Below are 22,681 nucleotides of genomic sequence, written 5' to 3'. Positions count from 1 at the left end.
GATTATTTTGTCTAACTATTTTGTATTCTCTCTCTCTCTCTCTCTCTCTCTCTCTCTCTTTCTCTCTCTCTCTCTCTCTCTCTCTCTCTCTCTCTTTCTCTCTCTCTCTCTCTCTCTCTCTCTCTCTCTCTCTCTCTCCTTATGCTATATGAAGGACTGGATAATTGCACCTGAGGGCTATGCAGCATTTTACTGTGATGGAGAATGCTCCTTCCCACTCAATGCACATATGAATGCAACAAATCATGCAATAGTCCAGACTTTGGTAAGTACCAAATATATATATATATAGGGTGGGTTTATTGTATGGCTACGCCTTAATAAAATGGGAATGGTTGGTGATATTAACTTCCTGTTTGCGGCACATTAGTATATGGGAAGGGGGAAACTTTTCAAGATGGGTGGTGACCATGGTGGCCATTTTGAAGTCGGCCATTTTGCATCAAACTTTTGTTTTTTCAATGGGAAGAGGGTCATGTGACACATCAAACTTATTGGGATTTTCAAAAGAAAAACAGTGGTGGTTTTAATGTAACTTTATTCTTTCGTGAGTTATTTACAAGTTTCTGACCACTTATAAAATGTGTTCAAAGTGCCGCCCATTGTGTTGGATTGTCAATGCAACCCTCTTCTCCCACTCTTCACACACTGATAGCAACTCCGCAGGACAAATGCTAGCACAGGCTTCCAGTATCCGTAGTTTCAGTGGCCTTGAGGTTTCCATTGATGAAGAATGGCCCCACTATCTTTGTACCCCATATACCACACCATAACATCAAGATGTGCAGCACCTGAAACTACGGATACTGGAAGCCTGTGCTAGCATTTCTCCTGCAGTGTTGCTATCAGTGTGTGAAGAGTGGGAGAAGAGTGTTAGTAAATATTGCATCCCTAGTTGTATTATGTCACATAAATTACTTATTTAGTCAGTGGTATTGCATTCTTCTCTGACAACGCATAACTATTCTTGATCTTCCCATCCCAGGTCCATCTTATGTTCCCTCAGAATGTGCCAAAACCCTGCTGTGCCCCCACCAAGCTGAACGCTATATCTGTGCTCTACTTTGATGACAGCTCTAACGTAATTCTGAAGAAATACCGCAACATGGTGGTCAGGTCTTGTGGGTGCCACTGAGTGTTTGGGTGTTTGTTTTTGCAGACACAGATAAAGGCTAATCTTAGGCTAAATTACCCTACATGGAGATTATCCATTGAAATCAGTTTAATCTAGAGCTCCATGTTAATCTTTGTTTGTAAAACCCATCAAGATGGAAATATTACTGGAATTAAATCCATACTCTCCTAGTAGATAGTTTTGATATTTGGTGTACAGTGTTATGTATATATTAGCTCATGAATGCTCTTATTTATTTGCCTTTAACTGTTCTAATAGAGGGTATGTAGAACCAAGTTACCACTTACAGATACATATCTGATACTGAAGACTGGTTTTCCCAAACAAGAATAAGCCTAAAATTAGCCTGATTAGAATCTCTAATAGAGTTTCACCAGGGGGACAGCAGTTTAGTCCAAGACTGGACTTACTCTATTTCTGAGGAAGCAGTCCTGAGTGATCTTTCCTGAAAAGTGAGGCCAGTACAGCTAGCAATAGCTATGACATTTCTAATGATCCATTGGTTCCATTCACCAAGAACATTTGTGTATATGTTAAACTCTGACATTTTGTATTCAAGTCATTGTCAATTCATATTTCAGACCACTCTAAAAATTAAATGCTGCTATTTTTGGAAGAGATGAAAATATGCAATATTTAGTAACTACTTTGTAACATTTTACTGCGGCAAATGTTAAATTTGGATTATCTATATTTTTGTATTAAGATAAAATGAACATGTTCCTCTCTAGCTCTTGTCAACAGCTTTGAATCATAGAAATAGGAATACCAAATATGGTCGTGTTGAGATGGGACTCAATTCCCCCTTGCCCCCACCACAAACACACCCTAGAGTCACTTTAATTAATTTCATTCTTGCTCTTTCTTTCTGGAAAACCTATGATTTGTTTAAGTTAATAGTCTTCCAAGCTGTTCCTGACTTTTTAAAAACATTTACATTAGTAATTTGAGTAATATATTTTTGGAGAATATTGCATTTACTGTATTAGAACAATGTTTATGTGTCATTAAATATATTTTCAAATAACAACTGGTCATCTTTTTTGTCTTTCTCTACACATTAAAAATGTTCCATTTGTTTGGTGATGTTCTAGGCAGTAAATGGAGGTAGATACAAATTGATGTTGCAAATTATAATATTGAAAAGAAAGATATTGACATTAGTGTTAATATGACATACCTAAATTGTTGAAACAGAATGAAACAGATAAAGTACTGTGTAAAAATAAGATAAGTATCTCTAGGTGTAAAGAAAAGGAAAATAAAATTAGCAAATTGTATAAAAAAATTGGGTGTCTGAATATTCTTGAGGTTACTTATTTTTAATCATAACGAGGAGATGGAAATGATGAATAAAATAACTGACTAATTAAATAAATTGAAAATAGTGTTAATGTGTGTTGTGCTGGTATGAGTGGACCAGACACAGGATTGCTGCTTAAGCACACACACCTGTGTCATTTCTGCACTGAGAATAGTCCACTGGACAAAAATATCCTGTGTACAGGGTGCTGTGACCACTTAGGAACTTGATGAACAATTACAATTCTCTGACTTTATATTTACAACGTGGGACAATGGGGTACATGTGTTTAAAAGTATTTTAAAATTAGCACAACACACACAAAAAGACACATATCAGGGATGTCTTGGGTAAACACATTTCAGGTTTTCATCTCAGTCTCTATATATGGAAATTAAGCTGGAAAATAATTCTATCTATTTATCATATTGTAGTGTAGACTCACACTTTTGCTGAAGTTATAAGTAGTGTTTCAGTTCAGAAGGCATTTGCAGTCAAGCACAAAAAAAAAGACAGCCAATCAGAACAGAGTGCATTTACATAATCTACAGGATAAAGCATGCCTGTAAAAAAAAAGTGAATTATGACTGCTTCTGGTAAGTGTGATTTCCTGAGGGTAAATCATATGTTGGACGTTGCTGGGGAGCAGGTAAAGAAATTGCAAAGACCATGTGTCCTTGCAACAGGATAGGGCGGGGCTTAAGGCTGAAAAAGGTCAGAGTCAGCCACTTTTACTTAGCACATCAGATTTGTTTGTAGTAGGGATTGAGACCTGTCCTTGCCTGATGTGTGATAATTTAAAACCATCCATCCAGCCTTTCATCCATCAATCTATTCAGCAACCCATCCAGTCTTCCATCCATACTTCCTGCTTAAATTATGCTCACTAGTACTCATCCCTGATATCTATAACGTTTAGTGTGGATTTCTGTGTGGCTGTGAATAAAGTAAAGTGTGAGGCTGTTCAACCTCCTGTGTTTTAATGGACACACCATCACGATAGCAAACCAATCAACATCTGCTCCCCCATAACTCTTTTACACATAGGTAAAAGTTCCCTACATGATTTCTCCTTCACTTTAAATCATAATGTTCCTAGGTGACTTTTTACTGAACAGCTTGGAAGCAGTCACATGACATTTTATGAATTTGTGTAGTGTGTTCTAATAGAATGTTGAAATACATAAGTTACAAAATGGTTGTAGTAGTGTTTATGTTACATTGGGATTTTTTTCCAAAAATAATTACAGAATGCAAAATTAAAAAAAAAAAAATCCATGTTGTTTTTTGGTCTGTTTTATATTTCTCCTAATTTGGATTTATGGTGAACTGAGTCTGGGCTCTTATGGATTAACTATCTATTTGCACAAAGAAAATTGTTTGAGATATATTCTTCTCCATACACTTAACTGTTTTTGGTGTTAGTGTCACTTCTTTGTGTTAGTGCTTTATGAAAACAAAAGAAACTCTTTATGTCTGTGTGTTGCAGCTCTCTGAACACCGGTACTAGGTTCTGGAGATTAATTCCTGGTGTGTGCCAGAGATTCTGGATAAGCAGTTACAGACAATGAATGAATGAATCCCACTGCATATGTGGTACTGCATATGATGGGTTTCCCTCTCTCCAGTCACTCAGCACAGTGCTAAATAGTCAGTAACTTTTACCTACTGTAAAGGTACATTATTGTTTAATAAATCATACAAAAAGTGTAAATGTAAACGCGTACAAATAATGCTTCCACTAGGGTTCTTTATTAACGTAAATGGTTCTATATTATCCCGGTCCGGGTCACGGGGGAAGCAATCTGTGTAAGGAAACCCAGACTTCCCTCTCCCTAGCCACTGTTTCCAGCTTCTCTGGAGGAATACAGAGGCGTTCCCAGGCCAGTCGGGACATGTAGTCTCTCCAGTGTGTTCTTGGTCTTCCCCGGGGCCTCCTCCCTGTTGGACATGCCTGGAACACCTCACCAGGAAGGCGTCCGGGAGGCATCCGGACCAGATGCCCGAACCAACTCAACTGGGTCCTCTCAACGTGGAGGAGCAGCGACTCCACTCCGAGTCTCTCCCGGATGTCCGAGCTCCTAACCCTATGTCTAAGGGAGAGTCCAGACACCCTGCGGAGAAAACTAATTTCAGCCGCTTGTACCCGTGATCTCATTCTTTCGGTCACTACCCATTATGGATAGCTCGTAGCAAAGAACCCAGTACCCCATACCCCCAGAGCACCCCCCACAGAATATACTGAAGGACACAGTCGAATGCCTTCTCCAGATCCACAAAACGCATGTAGATTGGTTGAGTAAACTCCCATGCACCTTCCAGGATCCTAGCGAGGGTATAGAGCTGGTCCTGTGTTCCATGACTGAGGAGGAATCCGCATTGTTCCTCCTGGATCTGAGGTTCAACTATCAGTCCAACTATATGTCCAAGCGATGTTGCAAAGACGTGTCAGCCAGGATAGCCCCACAACATCCAGAGCCTTGAGGAACCCAGGGTGGACCTCATCCAGTCCCGGGGCCCAACAGCCAAGGAATTTTCCTACTATCTTAGCCACCTCAGCCCCAGTGATAGAGGAGCCCCCACCCCAGGGATCCTGAAACTATACTTCCTCTGTGGAAGACGTGCTGGTGGGATTGAGAAGATCCTCAAAGTATTCCTGCCACCGCCTAATGACATCCCCAGTCGAGGTCAACAACTCCCCGCCCCCACTATATACAGTGTTGGTGGAAAACTGCTTGCCCCTCCTGAGTCGCCTGACGGTTGCCAGGATGTTCTCAGAGGCGTTTTCTATGTCCTCACTGAACTCCTCCCACACCAGAGATTTTGCCTCAGCAACAGCCGAAGCTGCAATCTGCTTGGCCCTTCGGTACCTGGAGTCCCTTGAGTCAACCAGACTCGATAGGGCTCTTTCTTCAGCTTGACAGCCTCCCTCACCAGGGATGTCCACAACTGAGTGCGGGGATTGCCACCACGACAGGCACCGACAACCTTGCAGCCACAGCTCCGGCTAGCTGCTTCAACAATGGAGGTCTGGAACATGGCCCATTCTGACTCAATGTCATTGGTCTTCCTCAGGATGCAGCCGAAGCTCTGCCGGATGTGGGAGTTGAAGATCTTTCTGATAGGTTCCTCTGCCAAATGTTCCCAGCAAACCCTCAATACACATTTGGGCCTGCTAGGTCTGTCTGGCATCCTTCCCCTCCATCTGATCTAACTCACCACTACGTGGTGATCAGTTGACAGCTCAGCACCTCTATTCACTCAATTGTCCAGAACATATAGCCGCTAGTGACTATAAAGTTGATCAGCGAAATGCGGCCAAGGGTATCCTGATGCCAGGTACTCATGTACACCCTTATGCTTGAACATGGTGTTCGTAATGGCTAAACTGTGACAGGCAAAGAAATTCAATAACTGAACACCACTCAGGTTCAGATCAGCGGGCCATTCCTCCCAATCACGCGCCTTTAGGTCTCACTGTCATTGCCCACTTGAGCATTGAGGTCCCCCAGCAGAACAATGGAGTTCCCAGAATGAGTACTCTCCAGCACCCCTTCAAGGGTCCCCAAGAAGGCATGGTAATCTGAACAGCTGTTCAGTGCATAAGCACAAACAACAGTCAAAGCCCATTCCCCAACCCGAAGACACAGGGAAATTACCCTCTTGTCCACTGGGGTAAACCAAAACATACAGGTGCTAAGCTGGGGAGCTATAAGTAAGCCCACTCCTGCCTTACTCCTCTCACCCTGGGCAACTCCAGAGTGAAAGCAATCCCCTGTCAAGGAGATTGGTTCCAGAGCCCATACTGTGTGTCGAGGTGAGCCCAACTATATCTAGCCGGTACCTCTCATCCTTGCACACCAGCTCAGGCTCTTTTCCTACCAGAGAGGTTACATTCCATGTTCCATGATCCAGTTTCAGTAACCGAGGATCAGAATGCCAGGGTCCCTGCCCTCGGCTGCCACCCGATCCACAATGTACCAGACCCGGATTACTTCCTCTCAGGCCTGGTAAGGGAAGCTGTGTCCTTGTCTTATTTTTCATCAATATCTTTGTCTGGCCCACTCTTTGTGTGGTCCATCACATAGGACCAATTTGCCTTGGGAGACCCTACCAGGGGCTATTGACCCCAACAACATAGCTCCTAGGCTCATGCCAGCACGCAAACCCCTCCACAACGTTAATGTGGTGATCCAGGGAGAGGGTTCTATATAGAATGCTGAAAACTTGAATAAACTTTTGCATGATTATAGGGTTCTTTGCAACTTGAAAGAGGTTTTTTAGATTGATGGAGATTATAGATGGTTCCATATAGTACCTTTTAGACAAGGGTTCTATCTGGCACCAAAATGGTTCTTCAGTTGTAACAAGCTTGACATTGTAAAAATATAAAAGAACCACTTTTTGTGCCATATAGAACCCTTCTCTTTATCCAACTTATCAAGTATTTATCAAGTATTAATGGCCAGGCATGTATATTTAACGACCACTTTTGTTGTTCTTTAGGTAATAGCACTATATTTTGTCAATTCGAGTAATGTTAGTTTTGGGCTCGTAGAGCGCTGCGGTTCAAACCACATAAAACAAAGGTATTTGCTTTATTTATTTATATACACAAGCCACTTATACACAAATATAGTAAGCACTAAATTTAGTTTGTCATGTGCAGTATATGTAAGCAAATTTCTTATTGCTTGTAGCGTGGAGAAAAACAAAGCCTGACTATTACTATTATTAATAACACTGTAATATTTTTGTATGTAAATAGTAGATGGTACCTCTTTTTATTTGCTCTTATTTTTAAGATCAGTGTTCCTGTGAATTACAAAGGTCCTCTGGAGACAAAGTTCTTTGGTCAGTTGGACAAGTACTTAAGCAGGATGCTGAAGGTCATTAATAGAAATAGGGGAATTTTGAAAGGGGAGAGTGCCAGGACTTGCAGGTTTTGGATGAGGTAGCTATGAATCTATGCATGAATAGCCCCTTTTGTGTTTAGTTTGAATTACTAGCAATTTGTCTTACTCAGACTGTGCACATCAACATCATAAGATACTGCATCTTGAAATTTCAATAATCTACTTCAGTGAACTTGTTTTGCGCCTTATCAACGAATCCCAGGTAAGGACACTCATTATAGAAATTTTTCGAGCTGCTTTTTTTTTTTGCCCCCCCCCCTAAAAAAGAACTTTCACACAGACCGTTAATATGACAGCAAGAAAATATATATATATATTTTTTTTCACATAGAGACATGAGTTTTTCTCTTGCCCAGTGACTAACATCAAACAATCAATGTACACATTTTGTATCCTATGTTTTCGCTATTGTGAGTATTCATTTATGATTCAGAGGTATACTGGGCACCACCACATCAACATTTTTTGATGGTCCTCTGACCTTTCTTTTAATATTGCCATTAGCAATCAACTGGATTCATTGTAAGAGGTACAATACACACTGTTTTCACTCTCATATGCTAGATGTGACCTCAAGCACTCCTAGTTAGAACTGTTCAACCAGGAGAGAGCCCAGGTGTACGAAACAGATTCTTTATTTCAACAGTGCTGTTAAAGTTATAGGAGAGAGGCATTTTTAAAGTATCTGTAAGGATCTATACTCTGTGCCAAATTTACTGATATGTAAACCTATGTATATCATAAAAACTCATTTACAGTCAAACACTGGAAGCACCATATAAGAAGCATATCGCACATCTTCCGCCACTCTGGACTCATGTTTATACTTATCAATTGTTGGTGCTGTTTGGGGAAAACTAAATACAATAATCACATTAAAAAGCTAAAGAACAGTGAGGTTAAGACTCTTCTTCAGCAATGGGCCGTTATCCATTAGTAATGTGATTTGGTCCCACTGAACAGAACAACACTTAACAGATTCATCATCAATGTTGTACAAATAAAGCCCATTTCACATATGCACAGTAATCCAGAAATCCTCCTGAGTTTACCTTACTAGCAATTTGTCTTACTCAGACTGTGCACATCAACATCATAAGATACTGCATCTTGAAATTTCAATAATCTACTTCAGTGAACTTGTTTTCCGCCTTATCAACGAATCCCAGGTAAGGACACTCATTATAGAAATTTTTCGAGCTGCTTTTTTTTTTTGCGCCCCCCCCTAAAAAAGAACTTTCACACAGACCGTTAATATGACAGCAAGAAAATATATATTTTTTTTTTTTCACATAGAGACATGAGTTTTTCTCTTGCCCAGTGACTAACATCAAACAATCAATGTACACATTTTGTATCCTATGTTTTCGCTATTGTGAGTATTCATTTATGATTCAGAGGTATACTGGGCACCACCACATCAACATTTTTTGATGGTCCTCTGACCTTTCTTTTAATATTGCCATTAGCAATCAACTGAACTTCAGTTTCTTTCATCTCTTCAGTAAAATGTTGTTTGTACTGGAAGTGGTGATGTAGGGAGGCAGTGAGACATTGATGGAGGTCTGTATTCTACTGTACATTCTTCAGTTTGTCCTCATGTATTGCTGTTTTTCTTTTATGTAGGGTATTCAGAAGAATTAGGCTGAGAAGCTGGATCAGGCAACCATGACAATATTTATCTCCACAAAACATGATCCTCTTCATCCACACAAAAATATTAAAATATTCATCAAGGGAGCAGAGTTTGTGAGTGAGATACCTTCAACTGCAAAAGTTTTTGCTTTTGGGGGGCTCATACACACTTAACTTGAATCATCTTAAAAGAAACTGCAATTTACATTGCAAATCCGACTTTGCAAGAACTCCTGAAAAATGTAGTGCAATTTCAATTGGTATTATTTGTTAAATTAGGGGACTTGTGCCAAAAATGTTTGTGCCATTACATCTAAATAAGTAATGTATGAAAATGAGCTAAATCTATGACTCTTTTAATCAAAGCAGAAGCTCCTGGATTTGTCTCTGACATTTGTGGTCATTGTTAAAATTGTAAATCAGGTTTACAATGTTAAAATAAGTGTGTGTTCAAAAGCTATGTGTACTGAATGGTCATTGGCCAATGTACATGTATGTAAAGCAGCTTTTTTTTAAATTACATTTGCTACAGATTTAATGTAATAACAGCTGTTATATTGTATTTAAGGGAATGTAAATTAATATGTGTTAATTGTTTTTTAAACATTCAAAATGGCTTGTATAGAAGTAAACATTATACATATATAATATTTACATTAGGTCCATAAAAGCAAAGTGTTATTTTTGATTAGGGCAATTTAATATATTTTATTAAAAATATATATAAAAAATAGCTTGTATTAAAAATATTCAAGTTGCATCAAATTATTTATGCTGAGTCAGTGACAAATATTATGTGAGCGATTTTTTTTTCAGTGCAAGTGTTCCTAATCCAGTGTTCAGGGTACAATGTATCAAAATGGACAGTTAGTGTTCTCCTCCAAGTGTGTTGAGCTCTCCAGTGTTGTTGTGTTAGCACCAGTTCCAAAAGTAGGGGTAGCATGCTTCAAACATCTCAGCATGCTAGCCTTCACCCACCTCACTTGGTAGCAGGATCATGTGATTGAAGCAGCTCTGGCTAACATGAAATTGGCAGTGACTTTAAAAATCTGTAGTGGGGGGCCATCCAGATGTTGTGCAGGCTGGATGTGAGGGAGAACGTGAGCGTGGGTTAATAGAGGAGGCCACCTGCTAACTTAAGTTCTGGCGAACACGGACAATTTGCATTCCTGCGGCCCGCTGCCCTTTATGATTACTCCTGCCACTTCACAATCCCGTCTACTGTTTAATAATGTGGAGTCCTTCCAATTCCGCTAAAAGTCTTCCTCTCCTGGATGAATGGGCTCCTATTTGAAGTGATTCACTGCCAGGGAGCAGTCCTCTTAGCCCTGAGCCACGCAACCACATGAAAGAACGTCAGGGATCGGTCACCGTACTGGACCTGGATGGATATAGTGTCCTGTATCCTTAGCACTGATGCCCTCCACACACAGGATCTCGATACACACACTGGCCTAGAACAAGGTCCTGACGTGAGTCAGTGATAGTCTGACACATTTTCTCTTGCGCTCAAATAGCGGCTTCTCTAAACAGCTGTTAAGCTTCTCAGGAAAGTTGATGTGAAGTACTATTTGGATTTGAGGTTTCTTAAGCCATAACACCAGGGGACATTGCCTGCTAAATAACAGAGTGTTAGGCCTGTGCTGTGTAAATCATGTTTTTCTCCACCCCCACCCCCCACCCCCACACACCCCTCGTTATGACCTTGAATCGAGGCTCTGTTCCTGCTCTTTGACTTCATTGTGCTTTATGAACTCCTCCACTTTTCGATAGAGGTTTATTACACTGGGTCATTTGCCAGAACCTTCTTTATCCACTCCCCCCCCCCTCCCCCCATCACTGCCCACATGAAAATATGGACCTCCTTGAAATGAATCCAGGACCCATTGTAAGAGGTACAATACACACTGTTTTCACTCTCATATGCTAGATGTGACCTCAAGCACTCCTAGTTAGAACTGTTCAACCAGGAGAGAGCCCAGGTGTACGAAACAGATTCTTTATTTCAACAGTGCTGTTAATGTTATAGGAGAGAGGCCTTTTTTAAAAGATTCTGTAAGGATCTATACTCTGTGCCAAATTTACTGATTTGTAAACCTATGTATAACATAAAAACTCATTTACAGTTAAACACTGGAAGCACCATATAAGAAGCATATCGCACATCTTCCGCCACTCTGGACTCATGTTTATACTTATCAATTGTTGGTGCTGTTTGGGGAAAACTAAATACAATAATCACATTAAAAAGCTAAAGAACAGTGAGGTTAAGACTCTTCTTCAGCAATGGGCCGTTATCCATTAGTAATGTGATTTGGTCCCACTGAACAGAACAACACTTAACAGATTCATAGTCAATGTTGTACAAGTAAAGCCCCTTTCACATATGCACAGTAATCCAGAAATCCTCCTGAGTTTACCTGTAGGAGCTGTATGTGTGGACACAATCAACAACAATATCCGTCCCGGACCTTACCCGGACATTATCCTCCTTGCATCCCTAGTAAAAAGCACATCCCTAGAGTCGGTGCCTGTGATAATGGCGCAAGATATGTTCCGGAGTTTCTATTGCACACACCTAAAGCATGTGTTTCATTTCCTGCTTGGAGAGTGCGACTGATACAAAAAAGAAAAAAAAACTCCCGCTGTGAGCTGTATGTGCGAATGACCACTCCAGGATATCTCCAGGCCCAATACTCCGGAGCTTCTCGAGAAATCCTCGAGAGTTCATGTGTGAAAGAGGAATCTAATTCAACAGGCACAGAATCTATATAGAGGAAGTCTACATGGAAAATTGTTGTTGCTCATGTCAAGACATGCAAGTAACGAATAAGAAATATATGATTTAGAGACTGAAAGAGACTGGACACACAAACGCAATACGAACAGTATATATATTTTTCTTTCTTTCTTCCTCATTCTCTTTCATTCTCTCTCTTTTTCACTATTTCCACCTCATTCTCTCTCATTTTTTCTTGACCTTTCAGTTTGTTTTCACAGTGTCTGTTTGCAGTAAGTCCACAAGGCTGCTGAAACTTTATCTAATCAAAATGTTTTGCAGTTTACCTTATTCATTTTTCCACATATGGTTTTTCCTATTTGTGTTCTGTGGGTGGGCTGTGTGGCCTTCCATTATGCCCAATCAGATTCCCATGATTAGTGCCACCATCTGGGTCGCATTTTTAAACACTTCTCGGGAAAAATCCATGAACAGATGACCGAAAGAATGCATTCTCATTGAAACACTATTCTCGTGTGTGAATGTGTGTGTGTGTGTGTAACCTCAACAAAGACTACAACATTTGCTTTGCTACCAAAATATGGAAGACTGAGTTTGACCCAGAGTGTTACAAAGCACCGCTACATTGTGGCATTGTACTGTGATGCTTCTTCCAAATAACCGGCAGAGAGGAGTTCAAGGCCATCACTGGAGCCAGTGTTTATCTGATTCACATTTATCCCATTCTTAATTCCGTGAACCATATAATTTTACATGTATCAGTCTTATGAACTGAGTAAATACTTTGTTAGTCATAATGCAAATAATTCATTATTAAAAGTAATCTTGGCTACATTTCCCAGAAACTTTATATAAGTAATTTCATATTAACTGCTTAATGTAATGTTCATTCTACCTTTTAACAATGCTCTTAATAGCATATTGCCTTATGGGAACTCTGCTGAGATAATTTGCTATTACAGTGAAGAATTTAAAGAGTGGGTCGACAAAGCTGCATTTACTGAAGCACTCTGGTCAAAATAAATATCTAACTATTGATCTGTCGGCTGTAAACTGCTTACTAGTCTCCAGTCTAAAAAGAGGATATCTAAATTAAAGATCAGGAAACACCCCTACTAATTTTGTAACTTGAAAGTGGGTGGAGCCTTTGAAAAATGACAACTGCTTAGAATGTCATATTGAATTAATTAGCCTCTACAAAAGTGATGCATACAGGGAGGTTTTTAGTGGTGTATGAAGTGCTTTGCAGTGCCTGTTGGGTATTGTAGTATAATTAAAGTAATCGTGAATGAAAACAAATAGGATCAAATGTGAAAACGACCAATTTGAAACTAACGGATAACTATTATATAACTAAACATATCAAATGCTGGTTTCTTTATATTTGTATTAATATTAATGGTTGTAAAACAAAGAGCTTGGGACTAGTACTAAAGCCTAAAAATGGCTGACCCTGTGCCTTTGCATTTCACATTGGGTGCAAAATAAAAAGAATCCTTTCATGGAGCTTGGAACACAAATATATTACCTCACATTGCATTTAAAAGAGGTTGGGTTTTTCAGCATTGTTTACTTTCCTCATCATACTCACATATTTCCTCTACATATTTGGGTTAGAAGGTACTTTCCATGCGGTTCACTTTGCCCAATGTTTATTGAAGGCTTATACAAAAAGAGATGTTTTACTCCTCATTGCACATGAACACCTTCAGAAACAGCCAGACCTGGATAAAGATGGAACTGCTGGTTGTATGCGGCAGTTATTTCTTACCACTAAAAATGAGCACAGTGTATTTATGAAGATTATTTATTATTTGAGCATGTTTCTTTAAAATGTAAATTAAATCAGATGAAGAATTAAACTGCTGAATTAACCATGGACATGCACACTCTATACAGTGGGTCCCACACGTGGAGGCTTATATGTTGAGTTTATATTTACTGCAGCATACAATTTACACTCCTCTGGGTAGAAATTTAAAGATGTGAACATATTATTTTAGAAATTTAAATTGTTTTAACCCTAACTATTTACTTACTGTAAAAGCAAATAAAAAAAAGGTCCAGTTAGAAGGAACTTCCTCAGACCAAGGTCTGGACTGTCATAATTTCTAACTTGGGTTAAGATTCAGTGCCATGAACTGTAGTAGTTCTATCAGCATTTTATGTCATGAAGAACTGAAAGACAAAACAAATTACAAATACCGTTCAATATATATCAACAGTATTTATTGTTTTCAATGCTTTTCTTTTTTTAGAGTATGGCGTCTGAATTAGCTTTTCTTTGACTCGCTTTATTCTCTGACTACTGTTTACCGCTTCGTACCTCGCCATCACCGATGTGTGTGTGTCGCACTCCTGTACAGATTGGATTGGCCAAGGAGTGCCTTTGGTGATCTTACAATGTGCACGACTGGTCTAGTTACTGCACTGCAAATCCTGTACCATAAAGACAAGAAAGGTTCTACCGCTTAAAACAAAAATGGTCAAAATTATTAATTAATTCATTCATTCTTTGTCTGTAAGTGCTTATCCAATTCAGGGTCATGGTGGGTCCGGAGACGTCCCAGAATCACTGGGCGCAAGGCGGGAACACACCCTGGAGGGAGCGCCAGTCACACACAGTCTCACACACGCCACCTACCAACATGTGTTTTTGAACCATGGGAGAAAACCAGAGCAGCTGGAGGAAACCCACGCAGACAGAGGGAGAAGCAACCAACCTTCTCACAGACTGTCACCTGGAGTGGGACTAGAACCCACAACCTCCAGGTCCCTGGGACTGTGTGACAGTGACACTACCTGTTGTGCAAAACTAAATAGTCTAAAGGTTTGGGTCCAGGTTTGGTCCGGACCACAGTCCGCCTATTAATGACCTCTGCACTATATTGATATATATCTTATCACACTTAGAATACCGCTATAGACAATTGTATACTCATTATACTCAGATTCTTTACTCATGTTTATATGATGCTCTTCATTTTCTTGGTATTGATCAGAGGAGGATGGGTTCCCGTCTTAAGTCTTATTTACTGTCTATATCTCTTTCTATATCAGCAGCGCTCAGCTGGGGCCAGGACCCAGAAATCCCATGTATATACACTGATCAACCATGATATTATGATGACCTTTTTTCTATAGACACTGTTCATTCTCTCAGCTCCACTGACCATACAGGACTTTGTAGGACTACACTTACCATCATTACGTCATTGTCACTGCCATGCTCTATACTATATATGTATAAACAGTACATCTGTTTCAAACATGCTGACTCTTGTATTTATCATTACTATAATTGCTACTGCAGGGTTAACATCAAATGAGCATGATTTATTTTATTTTTGAACACATATCCCATGTGTTTTACTATATATGATAAATAATAATATAAATAAACCAATTAAATGAATGAACATTTGTGACTATTTCTTTTAAATTTGGACATACTTATTTTTTGAACAGCGACAGTAAATTAGCCCAACCCTCATTGACTAGTCAAATAGTCAGGACTGATTGACCTCATAGGAATTCCAAATGGTGGTGTGATATATGCATGTAATGTGTGTTTGCTGTTGTAGTGGGAGAACAATGATTCATGAAAAAATAATATAAAAATAAATATTCCATCAAACGGATGAGGCTGAAGGCTATAATGCTTTTAGCTTTGAACCTTATTGGGACATGCCTAATGGTCGGTGTAAATAGTTTACCATGGTCAGGGAGGTATTTAGTAATGGAGACGGAACATTCCAGCTTTTTCTGGACAGCAATTAACCCATCAACAGCTGCCTTTCGCCTGGGTTCACCCCTTTCACGCCTCCTGCAAATGAAGTGCTGAAATGGACTTGAAAGTTTTTGCGAAAGATCAGTGGGGCTTTTCAGAGCTCAGTGGAATCCAAAAACTGTGTGGAGTGAGCAAATCTTCTTTGTGGATTCCTCTACAGTGCGATTAAACAATCTGCACTATGCATCTCAGAGTGCATTAAAACATCTGTTCCCATGTATCACTGTCAGATGTGTTGATACCCAGCCTTCTCACCAATAGCCCCATCTCAGAGCAAATTGCCTGTGCTGTGTCTGTATTATGGCTCATCCATCATGTGAAGTAGGTGTAAATGCCCATTTTATCATTCTTCCAAACATAAATGAGGCATAGAAATCCACATATGTCTGACATTTTTTAATCCAGCTCTGTCCAAAAGAGATATCACGTGTTGTAATTTCCTTCGTGGTCAACTATTCCAACTTCTCAGTGGGAAAAGATTTTCACATTAGTCTGATGACCCTTTGGTGGGTAATTTTAAATGGCATGTCCAGCAAAAAGTCATGTTTACTGCACACATTGCCTCTGAGGGAGTCTCCACATGCAAAAAAGTTTTACAGGAAATAAAAAAAGAATAAAAAGGTTTGAATCCTCTTTGACATCAATTTAAACAAAGCACAAATATATTTTACTTAAATAATTTCAGGCATTTGTTGCTATAAATATTTAATTATTTATTTTAACTAATGCCTTACCCTACCAACTGCATTGTTTTGTAAGTGAAATTTACAGAAGAATCATTGTGGAATGCTTCCAAAGCAGCTGGGAAAGCCCTAGTCCTTAATGAATGAAAATAGGTTGAGAAAATATGGAATTATTTACATTCTTTAACAACTTCATGCCCATCAGGGTCATGGTGGGTCCAGAGCTTACCCAGATTTATTGGGCACAAGGCAGGAGCACACCGTGAAAAGGGCAACAGTTCATTGCATTTAATGAATGAATGAATGAATTACTCACTCACGTACTCACTCACTCACTCACTCAACATAACACAGCAAATCCACCATTCATTCATTCATTCATTCATTGTCTGTAACAATGAATTTTAACAATTTTAAACTTATCTAATTCAGGGTTGTGGTAAGTCCGGAGCCTTCTTTGAATCACTGAGCACAGAGCGGGAACAAACCCTGGAGGGGGCACCAGTCCTTTGTAGGGCAACACAAACTCACACATTCATTCTCACACTCACTTAACTTGATTTTAACAAAAGAAACAATTAAAAAATAATCTGAGCACATTTCCTCACCACTTGCTGGCTCTCCAATCAGTTTATGCCAGTGTCTGTATGTGTGTAAAAAAAAGTCTCTTTCTGATATGCTAAACTTCCTCCCTCTATGCTCACAGCAAAGAAATGACATCTGGAGGTTTATATGTAGAAAAGCAAACCAAATTAAGGATATTGCTCTATTCTGATCAGCCATAACATTTTGACCACCTTCTTGTTTCTACACTAATTGTCTAATCTCTCAACGCCATTGACCCAACAGGAGAACTTTGTTGTTCTACAATTACAAATCAAAGTCCATATTTTTATCTGCATACTTAGTTTGCCCATTTCCACCCTGTTCTTCAACTGGTCAGTAACCCCACAGGACCACAACATAGCCGCTATGATTTGGGTGGTGGATCATTCTTAGTGCTGCAGTGATTGATGTGGTGGTGGTATGTTTTGAGATTTGTGCTGGAATGATTGGATCATTGCTGGAGGTTTTAAACCGTGTCCACTCACAGTCCACTCTGTGAGACATACCCACCTCATTGGTCTACCTTGTAGATGTAAAGTCAGAGACCGTAGCTCATCTGTTGCTGCTGTCTTTGTGTTGGTCTTCCTCTAGCCTTTTATCAATGGATGCAGGACGCTGTTGGCTGGATATTTTTGATTGGTGGATGGTTCTCAGTCCAGCAGTGACACTGAGGGGTTAAAAAAACCCAGCAGCACTGCTGTGTCTGATCCATTCATACCAGCACAACATACAAGACACACTGCAATGACATCAGTCACTGCAGTGTTGAAGGATCCACCACCCAAATCATACCTGCTCTGTGGTGGCCCTCTCGGGGTCCTGACTATTGAAGAACAGGGCAAACAAAGTATGCAGAGCAACAGATGGACTGCAGTTTGTAATTGTAGAACTACAAAGTGCACTTGTGTGGTCAGTGGAGCTCAGAGAACGGACAGTGAATGCAGAAACAAGGAGGACATCATAATATTATGGTTCATCGGTGTATATGCCAGTTATGGAAATATAAAACAATCTGTTATATATTTCCAAGATTGGCACAAAGGCTTGGTTCCCTTACACATAGTTATTTACTGAATAAATGCTCTGAACGTTTGCTGCACTCAAGCAAAATGAAGCGATACGCTGGAAAAAGCCCATGGCCGGTCTCTTCAGAGTGGGGCTCCTGGTAGATGTTGAGGAGATTGGGGAGAATGAACTTCTTATGGCGCAATCAGACCTTGAATCTATTCCTGCACTTTCAGAGAGGGAGAATTGGAGTCATATGGGAGGATGAAAATTGTTTTACTCTGGCTTGAGTTTGCTGTAGTTTCACCCTATTTTCAGGATTTATCTGATGGCTTGAAATCACTTTGATGCTCAGCTAAAACCTGCTCCCCATAAAGAGGATTTTTCTCCCACATCTGTTTCATCCTAAAGATAAAAAAAGAGCACAGTCACACTCTTTTATTGGGGTAATAGCCTGGATTAGACTAGGACTGCACATCAAACGTCTAAGGGAGGTCTCATCCAACCTGTCATTTATCATTTTCATTCAGGTTATCTTATTTTAGCTTAAAGGCCACTGTGTGTGTGTGTATATATATATATATATATATATATATATATATATATATATATATATATATATATATATATATATATATATATATCCATGTCATCCAACATTACTTCTGAAATGAAGGATATTAATTCAACATAGTAAAACTCTACTCTTCTAGGAAGGCATTGCACAAGATATTGGAACGCTGTGAGGAATTGACTGCATTCATGGCTCATAAACAACTGCTTCAGATAATATATACCCCAGTCAGACACAAGATTAAAACAACTGACAGGCGACGTGAATAACACTGGTTGAAAGCAGGACAAAATAGGCAAACATAAGGGTCTGATTGCCTTGACAAATGCCTGATTGTGATTGGCTAGAGGACTGGATCAGAGCGTCTCCAAAATGGCAGGTGTTGGTTGGTGTTTTTTGTAGAGGTTAGGTTTGTAAGACATTTTGGCGACAGGTACCAGGGAACATCATCAGAAGTCTTGTGGAGCCTATGCCTTGATGAGTCAGAGCTGTTTTGGGGGCTGGGGGTTGACCTACAAAATATTAGGCAGGTGCTTTTAATGTTGATCTTTACAGTTAATGATTGGTGTATGCCGTACTGTCATAACATCTACTATTTCCAATACGGTAAACTCACAGCAAAAGAATTTAAATATTTAAAGGAATGCCAGTGTGAAATTTAAAATTCCAATTAATATTGGCCCATTCCTTTTGGACCGTTAATTAATTAATAAGGCTATAAGACAACTAGATATTCAGAATTAAAATAGAGTTGTTGTTTTTTTAGACACCAATGATGCATAATATTTAATAATAATTCAAAAACCTATTGGAGAAATTACTTTTTTCTCAAATGAATATAGATATACATCCTCCATAAAGGACACACATTATAATGAATATATTCAAACTGTTAATTCACAGAGTTTGACATTTTGAAGAAATGTGAAAATGTGGCCTGGGCACTAGATGTTGACTGAAAGATTAAATGATCTGATCTCAATCTGGATTTGTACATATTTGAGTAAAATATTATTTTAAGGATTTGTATAATGTATGCAAAATATTGTTCACTTCTTGTGGAAATTTCTAATTTATTTTGAATTTCTAACATGTACCCAGTGTTAAAATTGAGCCTCAACCCAGCCTCTAACATCTAATCTTCATGTAATGGTTGTGTGGATTTAGTTAGAACACCACTAGCAATGGGTGGGAGGTCAAATGGATTATACAATTACTACAAACCAAATGTAAAAATGCTACAATGCACCAATTTTAGCTCTTGTGGTGTATACGCCTGTAATCTACTGCTGCAGTCAAATGCAGCATTGGTTGTAAAGCTATTACAGCTTTTTTTGATGTCATTAATGCTAACAGAATGCTTCATTTATTAAATACAATATTACCTTTATTTTGTCATCCACCATCAGAAACGATTCTCTAGGCATTATGGCACGAAGCATTAGTAAACACACAGGGATTAGCAGTGTATGGTGCTTTTACCATTGTAGTTCACTGAGGTGAGAGTTATTTTGCAGGAATTTGATGTCACAAGCTCAGAATGATAAGTGCTGCAAAACTTTGGAACCTGAGGATATCTTAGCCAAATACTGAAAGCAGAGCTAATGCTATAAGTTCTGCACTGATTGCTTAATTAAATTGGCCCATATTTAGCCTTTGATCCAGTACGTTCATAATATGATACTAATCCTAATATTTGTTGATGAGCTGCATTAGAGCATGTCTGGAATGGCTAAAAGACTTCAAACCAACACCAAAAACAACCCAACTACCGCCCCCACACCCACTCACCTGTGCTATGTTGTGTAACCTTACCTAGCGTGGCCTGAAGGCGAAGCTCACCTCTTTGAAGTCCAACCTCAACAGCTGGTGTTTGTCAAGATGGACGTCTGTGTTTTTGTCCTTTTAGCTGCCGAGCATTTTAGGAAAGGAAACACTAAATGGGCTGGTAAGGGCACGACTCTAATGCAGCATGCTCCAGCTGGGGACAATTCTGAATCATACTCCACACCACATAATACTCCTACATAGCATTGCACTTGATCACAGAGCAGAACGACTCTGTAAAAATATAGCGGTGAGGCCTGCACAACAACAAAGTTGATTGGAGCAACAGTCTGTGTAAAGCTCTGTTACACATTACGATGAAAAATTGATATTAACCCTTTAACCTAACCTGTACTTTAACATAGTACAGATAGTACAGTACTGTGCAAAAATTTTAGGCACCAGAAATTATGAGACTTAAAAAACTATTTATCTGAGCAGTAAGTGTTTATTTGCTAAATTAATCCAGTAATTGTGATATTCTGTGTGAATGTGTTTGGTTTAATTTTTCCAAATCTCTTCTTTGTGACAGTCCATATTATTTGAGGTTATCATCCAATACCTAGTTTTACCAGTTAATAAATAATGATTTTAAATAATGTGTGTTGTTGATTTAACAAATTCATGCAATCAAGGAGCATCTGAACAAAATATTGTTCTTCAAACTCACTCACACCTACTACTTTATAGAAAAAACATTATATTATATTTCTTAATGGTTTTATATTATTATCTTTTTGTATTTACTGTGATTACATATATCTTTATATTGATGCTTAAGTCTAAATAAGATCTACACGTTTCTGTCCATCTTTCCACTCACAGAAGAAAACCCCTTGGCTCTGAAAACAATGTCAAGACGCTCTTAATGAGAAAAAGCTAATTTTATAAATCCAACAAAGAAGCAGCTGGTGTTTTTAGAACAATGGTCCGGCCACCCCAAGATCCTAGGGATCATTGCATGAGAAGCAGCAAACAGAGTATACTCTAATTCTAAGAGGAAACTTTGAAAGAAGTGAAAATATCTCTTTTTTTTTTCTTTGAAAAACACAAAGCAACTTATTTATAAAAAGGAAGTGGAGGTTTTGTTTGTTTGTTTGTTTTGTTCCTAAACAATGAATATCTTGTTCTTGAGGCATGTTTTTTTTTTTGTTGTTGTTTTTTTTAAATTGAATGAATATTGCGTGATCTTTGACTCTGTACTGTTGCTGATGATCACAGACAATAATTCTGATGTGGTTTCTAAATACACACACAAACCCAGCTGGCTCAAACACACCACTGGCTTCTATTAGGAACATTTTGAATCAACTTGCTTTTCATTCTTTTTTAAGGGCAATTACTGTCCTTGATAATCAATCATTAACTTCAGATGTGGTCTATCAAAATTTGGGATATACTTTAAATTTCTCATAACTACAATGTTTGCTTATTACATAGTGTAATTACTATGCAATTCATAGAAGGTACTATATGATAAGACTTGGATTAATGGTTAAAATATGAGATGGAACAGGAGGAAAGGGAATGAGAATATTCATGTGGCATTTATTATAATCTGAATTAGAATCACACACAAAGTATTGGTCTTGGTAGGCACACACATACTAAACATAAGATATTCATAAGTAATATTAATAAACATTCAAGGAAATACAGTACATAAAATACTATCATTCGAACACAGCAGCTTTCCTTCACTTTGCATGAAAATTTCATGATGAATGGACCAATAAAGCAACAATGATATTTATATTGCTAATATCGATTTAAATAACTTTCTATTGTTCTCTTCTCTTTGTCTTGCAGTTTAATCCAGAACAATGACATTTTCTCAAACACAGAAACTGCACTGCATTCCTGAGTCCTCCCTCTCTGGTGACCATAAAGCTGGTTCTCACACAGTACACACACGGATGTCTTACTGAGAAGAAGCTCAGCACAAGGGCTTCCTTAAACCCCTCTATTGTTAACACCTGGACTCGGAAGAATGGCCCTTTCACAAGTAAATTGTGGCCCTGGCCTTACAGAGAGATTTTATAACACAGCATAGTTGACATTGGCAGCTGTGGCACGGCCGGGCCGTGGAAAAAGCACCGGGCCTCCTCAATTCACTGGAGATCAATCAAGGCAGCGTGTTTCCCCGAAGCTGAAGATTTCCACTGAGAAGGGAGGTGAAGGGCCGTAAAATAAGCAGCTTGCGGTTTTGGGGTCTTTTTCCCTTTCTATATTTTCTGAACCTGAAGTATCCCATGGAAGGTCCCTGAGCTTCTCTTTGCTACAGTCTAGATCCTTGCAACATTGCCAGCCTCACTCAGAGAAAACTGAAAGTCTTACGCTTATAAGCAGCTGCCCCTCCCCTCCTCTACCCTCCCCCTACTTTCTCTGCTTCTCCATCCCATCTTCATGCTAAGAGAGATGCAGAGATGCTGCTACCATAGTAACTGCTGAGTCATTCCATGTCCCC

At 39.1% G+C, this 22,681-nt stretch overlaps 1 protein-coding gene across 1 annotated transcript in view; it reads left to right on the top strand.

Annotated features, from left to right (window-relative positions):
• bmp5 (bone morphogenetic protein 5) overlaps positions 1-2,121 on the top strand; it is a 29,229-nt gene extending 27,108 nt beyond the window's left edge. Inside the window, exons 6-7 of the mRNA XM_066678604.1 lie at positions 155-265; positions 986-2,121. Of these exons, the coding sequence (XP_066534701.1) occupies positions 155-265; positions 986-1,135 (261 nt within the window). The 3' untranslated portion in view covers positions 1,136-2,121. The remainder of the gene's footprint in view (positions 1-154; positions 266-985) is intronic.
• The last annotated feature ends 20,560 nt before the right edge of the window (positions 2,122-22,681 follow it).

This window comes from Hoplias malabaricus, chromosome 8, assembly GCF_029633855.1.
Source record: "Hoplias malabaricus isolate fHopMal1 chromosome 8, fHopMal1.hap1, whole genome shotgun sequence".
NCBI lineage: Eukaryota > Metazoa > Chordata > Actinopteri > Characiformes > Erythrinidae > Hoplias > Hoplias malabaricus.
The sequence above is the reverse complement of the archived record's forward strand: the minus strand, read 5'-3'. Positions and strand labels throughout refer to the sequence as shown.